This window comes from Rana temporaria, chromosome 1 (genome assembly GCF_905171775.1).
Source record: "Rana temporaria chromosome 1, aRanTem1.1, whole genome shotgun sequence".
NCBI lineage: Eukaryota > Metazoa > Chordata > Amphibia > Anura > Ranidae > Rana > Rana temporaria.
The window spans coordinates 628,312,975-628,331,892 of record NC_053489.1 but is presented as its reverse complement, the minus strand read 5'-3'; the positions used below and the strand labels follow the sequence as shown (position 1 = coordinate 628,331,892).

Here is an 18,918-nt window from a genome sequence, read left to right as displayed (position 1 = left end):
CTTTTTCAACTGCTCCTGAACTCTCCTCCATGTTTTCTTATCAGTACATGTACACAGGGGCGTTTATAGTTGTTTCTATAAAACGGATGTTTTTAGACGCCGGTTTCTAGCAGGGCTGTGGAGTCGATAGATAAATGTTCCCACTCCTCAGTTTTTTTGTACTTCCGACTCCGACTCCCCGACTCCTCTGTATTAATATGCGAATGTATTTTATACATTCCTTGAAGGAAAGAAAGGCAACATACATGTCATTACCACAGGACTACTGGCTGGGAAGCCAACAGTTCCCTGTAACAGCAGAACACAACACTATGGAAAGTGTAATGCCGCGTACACACCATCACTTTATGTGATGAAAAAAAATGACGTTTTTAAAAACGTCACTTTAATTGACTGTGTGTGGGGGAAAACGTCGTTTTATGTCTTGTAAAAAACGACAAAAAAAAATTGAAGCATGCTTCAATTTTATGTGTCATTTTTCAAAAGTGCACTTTTTACTTCACAGAAATTGACCGTGTGTAGCAAAAGACGTCGTTTTCTAAGACGTTTTTTTCACCCGCGCATGCCCAGAAGCTACTTATGAAGCAAGCTTCAATGGTAAAACGTGGTGGAACGTAACCTCACTTTGCAAGAACATTGTGAGAAAAACGATGGTGTGTAGGCAACTTCGTCTTTGAAAATTGAAGTTTCAAAAACGTCATTTTTTACTTCACAGAAAGTGTCGTTTTTTTTCATCACATAAAGTGATGGTGTGTATGCGGCATATGTATTGCCGCTCCTAATTGTGCGGTGCGTGCCATATAGTGAAGCACATGAAAAGCATGCTTCTTCACGGTCACTTAAAGGGTCACTAAAGGAAAAAAAATTTTTTGCTGAAATGACTGTTTACAGGGCATAGAGACATAATAGTTAACTGATTCCTTTTAAAAATTATTAAAAATTGATAAAAAAAACAATCATATAATGTGCCTGCAGTGTAGTTTCGTTTTTGCTGTTGTTTGCTGGTTCTCTGATGTACAGAGAGCCACTAGAGGGCAGTCAGCCAATAGAGATCAGTGATACTTTGTCTAAAACTCCTCAGCACCAATCCAGTTTCGTTTTACACACAATAATCACATTAGTGACCACCGTGAGAAATCTCCCAGCACTGTGGTTATCAGGAAACAGGCAACCAGGAAGTGTCCAAAACAGAGAGGATTTACAGCAACATGAAAGCAAAAACGAACAATGAGGACATGAAACCAGGACTGCAGCAAGGTAAAGGAAGCTATTTAGCTAAAAAAAAAAATTCCTTTAGTGACCCTTTAACGTGTTCGTTTTGCGGTTACGTGAGGCACTGCATGCATTGGTCTTTATTCTTACAGTAGAGAAGTCATTAATTATAACTTTTTGTGAATTGGGACATTTAAGCATGCTTTTTTTTTCGTTTTTCTTTTTTTTTTAATTCCAATCTAAATTTAGTAGGAGTCGGAGTCAGTGCATTGTTTTCCGACTCAGACTCCAGGTACCCAAAATTTCCTCAGACTCCGACTCCTCGACTCTGACTCCACAGTACTGGTTTCTAGCTGTCAAGTTAAATCGTTCAGGAGAGGTTGAACAACGTCCCGTGTACATGAGGCCTTACAGCTTTCAGAAGCTGTGTTTAGAGGCATTTCAAGCACTAAACGCGGTAACTCGCATTTAGCAGCGTTTTGTTTACAGACGTTTTTCATTTTAACAAAAAATAATAATAATAATTTTAAAACGGAGGGATCTTCTGCGCTAGCCAAGTGAATCTACAAAGGAAATCTAAAATAGGGAGGTGATGTGTAAACGTAAGTGAAAATGCTGCTCAAATCTAAAGTATACAAATCACTGAAAATAGGAAAAATTTTATATATAATGATGAGCGCAATCTCAAATGCACCTGATGTATATAAATAGAAATAAAATAAATCACTGCTGAACATAAGCAGTGTATGTACCCATGAATGTATCCCACACAATAATAAAGTGCAAGTGCAATCTGGAGCCGTTTTCAAAAAGACACTTCCGCTTTGAGCTTATATATAGAAAAGTTATGCATCCAATTAGATTCCTCTGATGAAGTCACATGACGTGACGACACGCGTCAGGAACAGCAAACGTGACCGGAAGTGACGTGAGCCCGTCCATCTGGATGCCAGTTTTTATTCCTTGCTTGGTTTTATTATATGCAATGTAAGCATATATCATTTTTATTAAAAGTCATTTATCTTTGCGTACTTCACGATGGGACTTCTCTTTTGTTCTTTGTTTGCCTGGTAATTACCTGATTCGTCTGTGAGCCTCCATTTTCTTGAAGACCATCCCAGCCAGTGCCAATACCAGGAAGACTCACATAGAAGATACCATCTTCTCGGGAGGCTGGGGTATAGCCATTGAAAGCTGATTCACTCACCTATTAAGGTAAGCGCTCTGTGAGCCCATCTACCAGGAAGATCTGCAATTGGAATCACTTTTTTATGGATTGAAGCACTCATATTATGGATTGAAGCATGTGAAGAGTTTGTCACCCATCACACTGCCTTTTTCTGGACTATTGATTTCTTAGAATAGCTGCTATATTGTTTTGGCTTGTTTATTTGCACGATATTTTTCACATGGAGATGTTGCTCTTTTTTAGTTTTGTTTGTCTTTTTGAAAACAGCTCCAGATTGCACTTGCACTTTATTGTTGTGTGGGGCACGGTACATACACTGCTTATGTTCAGCAGTGATTTATTTTATTTATATACATTAGGTGTGTTTGAGATTGCGCTCATCGTTATATATTTAATTTTTAATAATAATAATTTTTCTTTCAAACGCTTCTAGACGCAAACGTGGCTAAACGCCCGTTTTTAGACTCCGATTTCTAGCTGTCTAGCTGTCACGTTAAATCGTTCAGGAGAGGTTGAACAACGTCCTGTGTACATGAAGCCTTAAACAAAATGCCATTTTTTAAATTGGTCATTAAAAACGATCGTGTGTGGGCTCCAGAGCATTTTTTATGACGTGAAAAATGGCCATTAAAAATTTAGAACATGCTCTAATTTTTCTCGTCGTTTTTCACGTCGTGAAAAATGGTCGTGTGTACGCTTTGACGGGAGAAAAACGTGCATGCTCAGAAGCAAGTTATGAGACGGGAGCACTCATTCTGGTAAAACTAGCATTTGTAATGGAGATAGCACATTCGTCAACAGACTGAAAAGCAGGAAGACTGAAAAGCGCAAATCGTCTCTCACCAAACTTTTACTAACACAAAATCAGCAAAAGCAGCCCCAAGGGTGGCGCCATCCAAATGGAACTTCTCCTTTATAGTGCCGTCGTACGTGCTGTACGTCACCGCGCTATGCTCGAGCATTTTTTTTTTTTAACGATCGTGTGTATGCAAGGCAGGCTTGACAAGAATCACGTCGAGAAAAACGTCATTTTTTCCATGACATTAAAAACAGTTGCGTGTACGCGGCATAACACTTGCTTGAAAACATGAATTTGGACGTGCCATGTTAAAGCTCTCTGAACGTTAGTCAAAGCCCGTCACTAAATAATATGGTTAGCTTACAGTCCTGTTTACACCTTGCTTTTCTTCAAAAATTATACCCAATGTCGCTTTAGTGGTGCTTTAAAGCCTCCATAGAAAAGCACATGGAGGTGGACCGGAGAAAGATACAGGGGACAGTCAGGAACGATCAGTGCGGCGGTGGGGGGAGTTACACTCGCCGATCTCCTTATGTGGCTTTCAATAAAGCAGCTGAAAGCTGCAGAAGGAGGAGGAGAGGCTGCTGTCGGATTTCATGATTTCAGTGTGGCCCCTTTCAGATGAATGGGTCGTGTTGGGAAGTGAGACAAGGAGAATAATTTTTACCAATGTTTTGCATGGGTACAGCATCACTAAGGGCCCTTTCACACTAGTGGACCGTATGTCCGCATTTTCATCCGTCCGTTTGCGGATGAAAACGGGACATACATGGGTCCCTATGTGATTACGGGTGTCAGCGGATGAACATCCGCTGTAACTCATAATCACCCGCCTCCGCAAAGATCCGCATTTGCAGACGGAAGAAATCCTATTTTTCTTCCGTCTGCCGGATCGGATCAGTTAAAAAAAAAAAAAAAATGAAACAAAAATGCACCTCCCCATTGAAATGCATTGAAAACGCATGAAGTATGCATCAATAGCACACCCATGTTACGTTTTTGATGCGTTTTTTGAGTCACATGACCTATGAAAAACATACCATAAGCACAGTAAAATCAGCAAAATCAAACGTGTGTTCGAGCGCCATTATCGGCACCTTTTTCTTGGCAAAATACTGATAACATAATTTAGTGTGTATAAATGTATGAGAAATCAAACCATACATGGCCAATTAAATGCTCTGTGGGATAGGCTGGCACTGTATGAATAACAGGTACTAAATAAATAATAGAATAAAAGAATAGAAGACATAATAATGTCATAAAAAAACAATGTGCATATAAACAAACACTCAATGAAATATTCAGCACACACTATTACACCCCAGGCAGTAGTAGGGATGTTGTGATTTCCTTCAGTCAATCCTCCCAGTTGGCAGTCATGGACTTTTATTGTCCTGAAGACAATCACAACCTGAGCAGACCCCAAGGGATGACATATGTTAGTGTGGGAATAATGGCCTATCCTATATTACCATATGGATCAGCCCATGAATTAGTTATTCAACTCTAATGGCCACAGAAACCTAATAAACCATTTACACTGTATGCATACATAAATATACATATTATTTTTGCTGCATTTGCATTATTTTTAATGCCATCTGCAAAGTTGGATTTGTCTTGTCACTGTACCTTTAGGCCTCCTCCAGACCTACAAGTGCATCTCATAAAATTTAAGTATCCATCAAAAAGTTTATTTATTTTAGGAATTCAATTCAAAAAGTGAAAAACTCATACATTTTATATAGATTCATTGCACACAGAGTGATATATTTCAAGCATTTCTTTCTTTTAAATGTTGACGATTATGTGAAAACCCCAAATTCAGTATCTCAAAAATATTGAATATTACATAAGACCAATAAAAAAAAAGTATTTGGCTTTCAGAAAAGTATGTCCATGTAGAGTATAGTATGCACTCAATACTTGGCTGGGGCTGCTTTTGCATGAATTACTGCATAAATGCGGCGTGGCATGGAGGCGATCAGCCTGTGGCACTGCTGAGGTGTTTTGATAGCTTTGATAGTGGTATTTAGCTCATCTGCATTGTTGGGTCTGGTGTCTCATCTTCTGCTTGACAATAACCTACAGGTTCTCTATGGGGTTTAGTTCAGACCCGTTTGCAGGCCAATCAAGCACAGTAATACCATGGTCATTTAACCAGGTATTGGTACTTTTGGCAGTGTGGGCAGGTGCCAAGTCTTACTGGAAAATGAAATCGGCATTCTCCATAAAGCTGGTCAGCAGAGGGAAGCATGAAGTGCTCTAGAATTTCCTGGTAGAGGGCTGCACTGACTTTGGACTTAATAAAACACAGTGGACACCAGCAGATGACATGGCTCCCCAAATCATCACTGACTGTTGAAAATGTTGCATTCAATTTAGAAAATCAAGGTCCCAGAGTCTAGAGGATGAGTGGAGAGGCACATATCACAGTTGCATGAGGTCCAGTGTGAAGTTTCCACAGTCAGTGATCATTGGGGGAGCCATGTCATCTGATGGTGTTGGTACACTGTGCTTCATTAAGTCCACAGTCAGTGCAGCCCTCTACAAGGAAATTCTAGAGCACTTCATGCTTCCATCTGCTGACCAGCTTTATGGAGATGCCGATTTCATTTTCCAGCAGGACTTGGCACCGGCCCACACTGCGAAAAGTACCAATACCTGGTTTAATGATCATGGTATCACTGTGCTTGGTTGGCCAGCAAACTCGCCTGACCTAAACCCCATAGAGAATCTGTGGGTATTGTCAAGAGGAAGATGAGAGACACCAGATCCAACAATGCAGATGAGCTGAAAGCCGCTATCATAGAAACCTGGGCTTCCATAAGACCTCAGCAGTGCCACAGGCTGACCCTGCCACGCCGCATGCAGTAATTCATGCAAAAGGAGCCCCAACCAAGTATTGAGTGCATACTATACTGTACATGTACTTTTCCCTTGTCAAAGTATTTTATTGAATGAATATGGTAATCAAGTACAAATCTTGTGGTATACATGTCGTAATAGGTTATCCAACTTACAACAGGTTTGAAAAAAAAAACTTCATGGTCCACTATATATGTACAGATAAGTAAATTACTGGTATATAAACTCAACAGAAAATAGAAAAGTAAATAAATCATTGCATCAAGATATTCATGACTGTAGTTGGAAATACTATTTATCATATAAATTGTTTTACTTGGACCTGGAATATTGAAGTATAGTTTGCACATACTTTTCAATAATCCAACATCTCTGTATTAAAAATCATTTTTTTTTTGTTTTATGTAATATAAAAAATTTCTGAGATACTGAATGTTGGGTTGTCAATAGCTGTACACCATAAATCATCGAAATTAAAAGAAAAAAACAAAAGAAAGGAATGCTTGAAATATATCACTCTGTGTGTGTATAAAATGTGAGTTTCACTTTTTGAATTGAATTACTGAAATAAATTAACTTTTTGATGATATTCTAATTTTATGAGATGCACCTGTATGTGCTGCATTAACCCATACCAGCTGGCACAGTGCATTGACATTCATTCACAATGCCACCCGACACACAACAGAAACCAACGCACTTCCGCTGCCATGCACAACAAGGCACATGACAGGTACACTTCACTGCAAAAGAGGGTCATGTCCAGTTCTAAATGAACGATCATTATTAATGCATACTGCCACATGATATACAGCCCGTTAATGAGCATCCATTTATCACAATTCAATGGACCAGACCAATCATAAGGGACCATTAAAGAGACCCTGTCACCAGACCGATTTATTTCAACAACATAAGATTATGGTAGTTACTTATAAAAGCATCCCTTATGCAGACATCCAAAGGCCCTGAGCCTGCTGCTGGGCACTGCCATCTTGGATGTAATGTCAGCAGCTACAGCAGTCACTCTATAGTAACAGATGTGTGGTCCTGGTGGTTAGGGACAGAGGAGTGACCATGGATGTAGACTGTCTGCTTTGAGGACTGTTCATCTGTCCCCATTTGCATGTAACCCCTCATTTATTGCAGTTATAGTCATACAGCTGTGGTGTCTTCCAGCCTCCTGTGACTCCTGGCCGCACAAATACACAGCCTCGGGGCCATATACGGCCCTATGTGAGGTGGCCTTAGGTCCAGTGAGAAAGCTGGAGGTGACACAGGAAACTGCAGACTCTGAATGGTGTTGTCACCCTGTGCCTGGTAATCACAATAGTGAAGGAAGCGATGTGAGTGTACAATATATGTGTAAAGTGTTGTATAAATTGTTGGCACTATATACCGTAAGTACCTGTAATAAATAAAATAAATACATTTGTAAATGTTCTGGAAGCGGACCCTTCACATGTATTAATTTCAACTGTGGACTGAGCTTTTGGCCAAATTTCCACTTTAAATCGTACCAAGTGGGAACCCTGACATGTCCTTTCCTGTGACTCTACAGAAAACAAAGATGGCTGCCCAGAATACATAACTGGTGTGAGGCGCAGTGTTAAGAGGAGAATACTAATGACCAGAAATATAATTCAGCAGAAAGTTCCGGCAGGATAAAGCACTTTATTAAATGGCAATAAGATTCTCGGCGCGTGGCGACCAGCGTCCATGTAATGGAAGAAATGAAATGTGAGGTAAACGCAGAGGCTGCTAATGACATTAGACACCACATTTTGCATTAACCGCTTGGCTGCCAGACCTCTGCAGGACATGGCTTGGCGGAAGAGCGCCGTCACACAATTCATTCAGTTGCTGTTTTCTGGTTTGAAAGTGAGGAGAAAATTCCCACAGGAAGAAATTGAATTACGTCTTCCTGAGCTAAGCCAATCAGAGGGGACGGCCGCGTTCACAGGAAATAAAAACGTTACAGTGTAAAAGCAACTGAAGCTGCTCACATAGCTGACTGTGCCAGGGAGCTGGGGCGGCACGCTGGGCGTGATGAATGGGGGAGATAATTAGCTGCAGGCTCGTGTACAGAATCTTATGTTTATTTAAAGGAACAGTCCTTGTACTTGGAGAGAAGACATCATAGCATTACCATTGTACACTACATCCACACACATGGGAGACATTATACAGCATTAGGACTCGTTCACATGCAACTAAATGCTGCATCTGAACGCAGAAGATTAAAGCCACATACAAACGGCATGATTAGCTGCGTCCAGTTTGAGTGCGGGCAGAAGCGCCAACCCTGGATGCAAAGTGTCTGAATCCATCGGCAGCCAGAGAACCTCATCATATGTAACCACTCACAGCGGTGGAGCCGCCAAATATTCTGTTTTTACACCTTGAACACGTAAATCTGTCCGCGGCTGTATAAATGGAGGTAGTTTCTCTGTCAGCAAGAATTGCAGATTCCCGCCAGCAGATCAAGTTTTTCCTGCTTTTAAAATGTATGTTTACATGCGCTTAACTTGCGACCACATGCAATGGCGTGCTTTTAGATCCAAACTGGACGCACAGATTTCGCTTGTTGTCTGAACACAGCCAGGCTGAATGCACCTAAACACAAATGGGTAGATTGACATAGGGGCGCCTAAAATTAGGACGGCCTAGCCTACTCTTTTTAGGCTACAACGCCGTAAATTATTTAGGTTAGAAGTGATTCTCAAACCACTTACCTTCAAATTTTCGGCAACGTAGCCTAAAACGAGCGGGCGTAAGCGCGCCTAATTCAAATGACTGGGAGGGGGCGTGTAGTATTGAAATGAGGCTTGACCTCACATTTTTTGACGTTTTTTACACTGCGCATGCGCCGGGCGACTACATTTCCCAGTGCGCATTGTGGCTAAGTAGGCCGTACGGGCCTATTGATTTCGACACGTACGTAAACGACGTAAATCCCGATTCGCGGACGACTTGCGCAAACAACGTAAAAAATTCGAACCTCGCGGCGGGAACGGCGGCCATACTTAACATTGTTATTCCACCTCATAGGTGGAATAACTTTAGGCGGCCTATCGCGTACGGAAACTACGTAACTCGGCGGTGTAGGCCCGGCGTACGCTCGTAAATCGTCGGGAATCGGCGTATCCCCATATTTACATAATCTAGGCCGGCCGCAATGGAAGCGCCATCTAGCGGCCAAAAGAAACATTGCAACCTAAGATAGAATGGCGCAAGCCAGCCTATCTTAGGTATGTTTAAGTGTATCTCTGTTTGAGAATACACTTAAACATAGGCCGGCTTAGATTCAGAGTTAGGTCGGCTTATCTGTAGATAAGCCGGCCTAACTCTTTGTGAATCTACCTAAAAATGTGTACTAGGGCACGTTTACACCACAATCCTCTCACTCAATGTGCAGCTCCGTGTGCGAGTTTACATGCATTCCAAAAAAACGCACCTGAAGCATCTAGTGTGAAGGATGATCCCTTATACCAGGGCTTGACAAATCCCAGGTGCTAGGTCGCCAAGGGGGCTACAAATTGCATCCTGGTGCCTGGGCTTTAGTCAGCCCATTCACTGTTGCAGGAATTTACAACTTGAATCGCCTGCCGCCTGGGACATGCAGTTCCGGGAGTCGAGCAGGTAGGGTTTTTTCTGCATTTAGCCCTCCCTGTTATGTATCCCAGACTCCACTTGCCCATCTACAAGAAGGGCATAGCAGGCGCCGAAGTGTAGGGGGCACTGGCAGTGTTGCCAACCTACCAGATTTATATTTACTGACACGACACCCAAAATTTAATGGCACCACCAAGTTTTTACTGGCACTTCCAAAAGTTACAAAATTACAGTTTTAAGTGCAAATTTCAGTATTTAGGCTACAAATAAGTACAATATGAAATAAGATAGATATTAAAGCGGAAGTTCACCCAAATATATATTTTTTTATCTTTTCCCCTTAGATTCCTGCTCGTTTTGTCTAGGGGAATCGGCTAGTTGTTTTAAAATATGATCCGTACTTACCGTTTACGAGATGCATCTTCTCCGTCGCTTCCGGGTATGGGCTGCGGGACTGGGCGTTCCTTCTTGATTGACAGTCTTCCGAGAGTCTTCCGACGGTCGCATCCATCGCGTCACTAGTAGCCGAACGTCGGTGCGGCTCTATACTGCGCCTGCGCACCGACGTTCGGCTTCTTTCGGAAAATCGTGACGCGATGGATGCGACCGTCGGAAGCCTCTCGGAAGACTGTCAATCAAAATAGGAACGCCCAGTCCCGCAGCCCATACCCGGAAGCGACGGAGAAGATGCATCTCGTAAACGGTAAGTACGGATCATATTTTAAAACAACTAGCCGATTCCCCTAGACAAAACGAGCAGGAATCTAAGGGGAAAAAGGGTCATGTGCGGGTGAACCTCCGCTTTAAGGCAAAAACACTATTTCTCATTTTATTTTCAATTTAGTACGTAAGTGGCTCAGGGGCAAGAAATTTAAATGGGCAGCTCACATGCACATAAAATTGACTCTCACAGTGACACTGACAGCAGCACAGATCACTGAGTCACAGTGACAGTCTGTCTCCATGCCAAGTAGTTCCTTCAGTCCCCTCCAGTCAAAACAGCACTGACAGTCCCTCTCCCGGCTTGCCTTGCTCCTATCCTACAGACCTGCACATGAGGCTCTGGCCACTTCACTCGGCTTCCTTGCACCATGAAATCACACGCCACACTCAGGCACTGCCTCCGCCAGACCCACCCGCCCCTGGTACCACCCAAACACACTGTAACAGGCACTTGGATGGCCAACTCCAGACCCAAGCTGCACATGCACAGTTCCGATCCAAGTGTCACAGCCATATTTTTTTACAGGCAACCTTTTTCCTCTTACTAGCATGAGAAAAGTGCCAATTTTTTACTGGCTGCCAGTAAAAATACTGACGGTTGGCAACACTGGTGGGGGGGGGGGGGGGGGGGTGGGTGAGCATGTGTCTGCTCTCCTCCTTATCTTGTTTCTGACCCGGAAGTGACGTGTATGATGTCACTTCCGGGTCTTCGTTGCTAGTTTCCACGGGCATGGCTGGTGTTCTGCCAAAAAAACTCCAACTTGGCAAAAATCTCCAACCACGTCACTTCCGGTGATTCTCCAGCAGCAGTAATTGGAGATTTGGACGGGCTAGCTGTTTTCACAGAACACCGGCAGCGTATACACTACGGTAGACGATATAATGAGTGGACATAGTTAGGGCTAGATTCAGGTAGATTTGTCTATTGTTACGGCGGCGCAGCGTATCGTATTTACGCTGCGCCGCCGTAAGTTAGAGAGGCAAGTGCTGTATTCACAAAGCACTTGCCTCCTAACTTACGGCGGCGTAGCGTAAATGGGGCCGGCGTAAGCGCGCCTAATTCAAATGAGGATGAGGGGGGCGTGTTTTATTTAAATTAATGGTGACCCCGCGGATTTTACGTTTTTTACGAATGGCGCATGCGCCGTTCGTGAAAGAATCCCAGTGCGCATGCTCGAAATTCCGCCGCAAATCGTCATTGCTTTCATCGTGAACGTAAAGGACGTCCAGCCCTATTCGACTTACGCAAACAACGTAAAAAATTAAAAATTCGAAGCGGGAACGACATCCATACTTAACATTGGCTGCGCCTCCTAATAGCAGGAGTAACCTTACGCCGAAAAAGCCTAACGTAAACGACGTAACAAAATTGCGCCGGGCGTACGTACGTTTGTGAATCGGCGTATCTAGGTCATTTGCATATTCTACGCCGAAAACAACGGCAGCGCCCCTAGCGGCCAGCGTAAAATTGCACACAATTATACGCCGCCGTATTCAAGTTACGTCGGCGGAGGAAGCCTATTTTTTCAACGTATCTGCCTTTGAGAATCGGCGTAAAGATACGACGGCGCAGATTTGAAATTACGGCGGCGTATCTGGAGATACGTCGCCGTAACTTGTTGCTGAATCTAGCCCTTAGTTCGCTCTCTAATAACCAACAACATGGCTCCAAGGTGGCGACGACTTTTTTCCTCCTTACCCGGTGTTCTGTCAAAACGGCCAATTCGTCGTGTACGGAAAACTGCATAACTCATTAAAGATAAACTGTCACCAAAAAAGCAATACAAAGGGGACTTAGTGTCCACCATGTGATGAAAATTTGTATTTATTTTTTTAATTGTAAAAGGTTAAAGTTACACCTAAGCACATAAAATCCCCACTTCCCTGCCCCCCAAAAAATAAAAAATTTCAAGCACCCCCAAATACATGCACGTACAAAACGTAAACACACGCATTGGGGTACCTACGCATGAAAACGCCAATTGCGATACGCGTTACATATCGCCACGCACAATCTAGCTCCTAGATTCAAAGCACATTTGTCATGTCCTGCCTTATACCATTGACAATCGTTTCATGGGCACATTTAGAAACGTCCTATGAACGCATGTGAATCAGACCTAATAGAAGACGTCGCCTTCAAACGATCGTTTTCTATACATAGCATCCTCCGCCTTTCTAGAACATCCGAGATTGTAGATTGCAGAGCATACACCAATCCCATGAAGCCGCCCATACAATGACAGATGGTGAAGAAAGCAATACGAGGGACGGTGACAACGTATGACACCGCCTGCTGACAATCACATGTGAGAAAGTCTCGGAGAACAAAGGTGGGAGATTTCCCTATTCTGAGCATTGTCGCTCATACAACTAAATATCGTCCATACACTTCTAGATCCGGGGAGGGGGGGCGACAACATCTGCATAACATAGGAGGGTTGTTGTCACCCTATGAACACTCACAATGTGGAACATACAATGTATGAATGAAGAGCGGACATGTACCCCCAGGATCTATTCTCTCATCTTTGTCCAATCATTGATATTTGTGTGTTTGAAATTCTTGAGTACATGGAAGGATTTTCTATAGACGATCGATTTATTGTTTGGGGGTAACATAGAATCTGAAGATTGATCAATACACTAAATCAGGGATCCTCAAACTGAAACTACGGCCCTCCAGCTGTTGTAGAACTACACATCCCATGAGGCATTGTAACACTCTGACATTCACAGACATGACTAGGCATGATGGGAATTGTAGTTCCTTAACAACTGGAGGGCCGTAGTTTGAAGACCCCTGCACTAAATGGTCATATGGATGGATCTAGCTTCCTGAGATCAGATCTTCCATCCAGACAGATCACAATGATTTTGATTAAATAAATCAGCTTGGCTTAGAATCGATCGATGACACAGTGAAGAATCGTCTGATCAGATCATTAGGTGTGTGGCCACCATTAGGCTGAACCCACACTTTGCTTCTGGGGGTGCTGTGATACCGTACATGTGTGTTAGTGTGTGTCCTTTTCACATTGCAATAGGCGGCATATTCAAAATGAATGGGTTGGCAGCGCACCTCAATGTCCCTGAAAAGTGACCGCCATCTTTTCTGACACCACGACGCATGTCAGGGTACTGCGCTCCAATCCACGTCTGCTGGTGAGGTGTATACAGTGTGCTGGGGGGGCATTCAATGTAACACCCCCGACCTGTGACAACGCATGCTACTGACATCAGTGCAATACAGACAGTGTGCATCATGTGACCCCTACAGTCCCTGACATGTCCTTCTATCCTCCCTGACCTCTGCCTGAATCATATCCTGAGGATCAGTCCCTTCCAGGAACTAATGCTGGACCATCCTGGGACTACTACACTGGGAATAATACTGGGACTATACTGGGACCACTACACTGGGAATAATACTGTGACCACTACACAGGGAATAATACTGGGACCACTACACAGGGAATAATACTGGGACTACTACACAGGGAATAATACTGGGACCACTACACAGGGAATAATACTGGGACCACTACACTGGGAATAATACTGGGACCACTACACTGGGAATAATACTGGGACTATACTGGGACTACTACACTGGGAATAATACTGGGACCACTACACTGGGAATAATACTGGGACCACTACACTGGGAATAATACTGGGACTATACTGGGACTACTACACAGGGAATAATACTGGGACTATACTGGGACTACTACCCTGGGAATAATACAGGGACTACTACACTGGGAATAATACTGGGAATAATACTGGAACTACTACACTGAGAATAATACTGGGACTACTTTACTGGATCATCCTGGGACTATACTAGGACTGCTATACTAGGAAAAACACTGGGACTATACTGGGTCTATACTGGGAAAAATACTGGGACTATACTGGGAATAATACTGGGACTATACTGGGAATAATACTGGGACTATACTGGGACTATAATGGGACTACTACTGGGTCTATACTGGGTCTATACTGGGAATAATACTGGGACTATAGTGGGACTATTACTGGGTCTATACTGGGAATAATACTGGGACTATACTGGGACTATAATGGGACTACTACTGGGTCTATACTGGGTCTATACTGGGAATAATACTGGGACTATAATGGGACTATTACTGGGTCTATACTGGGAATAATACTGGGACTATAATGGGACTACTACTGGGTCTATACTGGGAATAATACTGGGACTATAATGGGACTATAATGGGAATAATACTGGGACTATAATGGGACTACTACTGGGTCTATACTGGGAATAATACTGGGACTATAATGGGTCTATACTGGGACTATAATGGGACTATACTGGGACTATACTGGGACTATACTGGGACTAATGCTGGGACTATACTGGGTCTATACTGGGAATAATACTGGGACTATAATGGGACTATTACTGGGTCTATACTGGGAATAATACTGGGACTATAATGGGACTATACTGGGTCTATACTGGGACTATACTGGACCATTTTAACAATAATGCTGGGACTATACTGTAATGAGGACAGTCCTTAGGTGACGGTGTGTGACCCGGATGAATGTCCCCCCCATGATCCGGGCGATGATCGGACACACCGGGGATCTCCTCTCTTACCTCTGCAGTACTTCTGCATGATTGCTCCGCTTCATCCAGCCGTCCGCCCGGGGAGGAGAGACGAGGAGGTCCCGGATAATAGAGATGTCCCTGGAAGGAAGGGAGTCCCGGGGAAGAGAGGGGTCCCTGGGAGAAGGAGAGTCCCGGAGCCGCTAACAAAGCCCGCAGATCCGGAGAGCGGAGCGACAGCTGTGATCCCAACCCAGCAATCCTACATAGAGCCCGCATGTCCCACTCCGGTCCGACTGACACCCCGAGCGGCCAATCACAGCCCGGCACAGCCAGGGGGCGGGCCCTCAGGAACAAAGAGGAGACAGAGGCTGACAGTCAGAGAGTGTTGTGTATACAAACAAAGGGGCTCTGATCTCTGACACCCGTCATCCCTACACATATTAACCCTACACCTAGCAATCCTACACCCTGACAGCCATCATCCCTACACCTATTAACCCTACACCTAGCAATCCTACACCCTGACAGCCATCATCCCTACACCCATCATCCCTGACACCCATCATCCCTACACCCATCATCCCTGACACCCATCATCCTTACACCCATCATCCCTACACCCTGACACCTATAATCCCTACACCCTTCATCCCTACACCTATAATCCCTACACCTATCATCCCTACACCCTCACACCTATCATCCCTACACCCATCATCCCTACACCCATCATCCCTACACCCATCATCCCTACACCCATCATCCCTACACCCATCATCCCTACACCTATCATCCCTACACCCATCATCCCTACACCCATCATCCATACACCTATTATCCCTACACCTATCATCCCTACACCTATCAACCCTACACCCATCATCCCTACACCCATCATCCCTACACCCATCATCCCTACACCCATCATCCCTACACCCATCATCCCTACACCCATCATCCCTACACCCATCATCCCTACACCTATCATCCCTACACCCATCATCCCTACACCTATCAACCCTACACCCATCATCCCTACACCCATCATCCCTACACCCATCATCCCTACACCCATCATCCCTACACCCATCATCCCTACACCCATCATCCCTACACCTATCATCCCTACACCCATCATCCCTACACCTATCATCCCTACACCTATCATCCCTACACCCATCATCCCTACACCCATCATCCCTACACCCATCATCCCTACACCTATCATCCCTACACCTATCATCCCTACACCTATCAACCCTACACCCATCATCCCTACACCTATCATCCCTACACCTATCATCCCTACACCCATCATCCCTACACCCATCATCCCTACACCTATCATCCCTACACCTATCATCCCTACACCCATCATCCCTACACCTATCATCCCTACACCTATCAATCCTACACCCATCATCCTACACCTATCAATCCTACACCCTGACACCCATCATCTCTACACCCATCATCCCTACACCTATCATCCCTACACCTATCAACCCTACACCCTGACACCTATCATCCCTACACCTATCATCCCTACACCCATCATCCCTACACCCATCATCCCTACACCCATCATCCCTACACCCATCATCCCTACACCCATCATCCCTACACCCATCATCCCTACACCCATCATCCCTACACCTATCATCCCTACACCTATCAACCCTACACCCATCATCCCTACACCCATCATCCCTACACCCATCATCCCTACACCCATCATCCCTACACCCATCATCCCTACACCCATCATCCCTACACCCATCATCCCTACACCCATCATCCCTACACCTATCATCCCTACACCCATCATCCCTACACCTATCAACCCTACACCCATCATCCCTACACCTATCATCCCTACACCTATCATCCCTACACCCATCATCCCTACACCCATCATCCCTACACCCATCATCCCTACACCTATCATCCCTACACCTATCATCCCTACACCTATCAACCCTACACCCATCATCCCTACACCTATCATCCCTACACCTATCATCCCTACACCCATCATCCCTACACCCATCATCCCTACACCTATCATCCCTACACCTATCATCCCTACACCCATCATCCCTACACCTATCATCCCTACACCTATCAATCCTACACCCATCATCCCTACACCTATCAATCCTACACCCTGACACCCATCATCTCTACACCCATCATCCCTACACCTATCATCCCTACACCCATCATCCCTACACCCATCATCCCTACACCTATCAATCCTACACCCTGACACCCATCATCTCTACACCCATCATCCCTACACCTATCATCCCTACACCTATCAACCCTACACCCTGACACCTATCATCCCTACACCTATCATCCCTACACCCATCATCCCTACACCCATCATCCCTACACCCATCATCCCTACACCCATCATCCCTACACCCATCATCCCTACACCCATCATCCCTACACCCATCATCCCTACACCTATCATCCCTACACCCATCATCCCTACACCCATCATCCATACACCTATTATCCCTACACCTATCATCCCTACACCTATCAACCCTACACCCATCATCCCTACACCTATCATCCCTACACCTATCATCCCTACACCCATCATCCCTACACCCATCATCCCTACACCCATCATCCCTACACCTATCATCCCTACACCTATCATCCCTACACCTATCAACCCTACACCCATCATCCCTACACCCATCATCCCTACACCTGTCACCCCTACACCTATCATCCCTACACCCTGACACCTATTATCCCTACACCCTGACACCTATCATTCCTGACACCTATCATCCCTACACCCATCATCCCTACACCCATCATCCCTACACCCATCATCCCTACACCTATCAACCCTACACCCATCATCCCTACACCTATCAACCCTACACCCATCATCCCTACACCTATCAATCCTACACCCTGACACCCATCATCTCTACACCCATCATCCCTACACCTATCATCCCTACACCTATCAACCCTACACCCTGACACCTATCATCCCTACACCTATCATCCCTACACCCATCATCCCTACACCCATCATCCCTACACCCATCATCCCTACACCTATCATCCCTACACCCATCATCCCTACACCCATCATCCCTACACCTATCATCCCTACACCCATCATCCCTACACCCATCATCCCTACACCCATCATCCCCACACCCATCACCCCTACACCCATCATCCCCACACCTATCATCCCCACACCTATCATCCCTGACACCCATCATCCCTACACCTATCATCCCTACACCTATTATCCCTACACCTATCATCACTACACCCATCATCCCTACACCCATCATCCCTACACCCATCATCCCTACACCCATCATCCCCACACCTATCACCCCTACACCCATCATCCATACACCTATCATCCCTACACCCATCATCCCTACACCTATCATCCCTACACCTATCATCCCTACACCCATCATCCCTACACCCATCATCCCTACACCTATCATCCCCACACCTATCAATCCTACACCTATCATCCCTACACCTATCATCCCTACACCCATCATCCCTACACCTATCACCCCTACACCCATCATCCATACACCCATCATCCCTACACCCATCATCCCTACACCCATCATCCCTACACCTATCATCCCTACACCCATCATCCCCACACCCATCACCCCTACACCCATCATCCCCACACCTATCATCCCCACACCTATCATCCCTGACACCCATCATCCATACACCTATCATCCCTACACCTATCATCCCTACACCTATCATCCTTACACAGATCATCCCTACACCCATCATCCCTACACCCATCATCCCTACACCCATCATCCCCACACCCATCACCCCTACACCCATCATCCCCACACCCATCATCCCTACACCTATCAT

The 18,918-nt window shown here is 44.8% G+C and overlaps 1 protein-coding gene across 2 annotated transcripts in view; it reads right to left on the bottom strand.

The window, feature by feature from the left end:
- Positions 1–15,292, bottom strand: part of AFAP1 (actin filament associated protein 1) — a 241,582-nt gene extending 226,290 nt beyond the window's left edge. Inside the window, exon 1 of one of the 2 annotated variants that reach the window (XM_040335377.1) lies at positions 15,055–15,292. In XM_040335377.1, coding sequence (XP_040191311.1) covers positions 15,055–15,073 — 19 coding nt within the window. In that variant the 5' untranslated portion in view covers positions 15,074–15,292. The remainder of the gene's footprint in view (positions 1–15,054) is intronic. The other variant, XM_040335378.1, reaches the window with a different exon arrangement.
- Between the last annotated feature and the right edge of the window lie 3,626 nt (positions 15,293–18,918).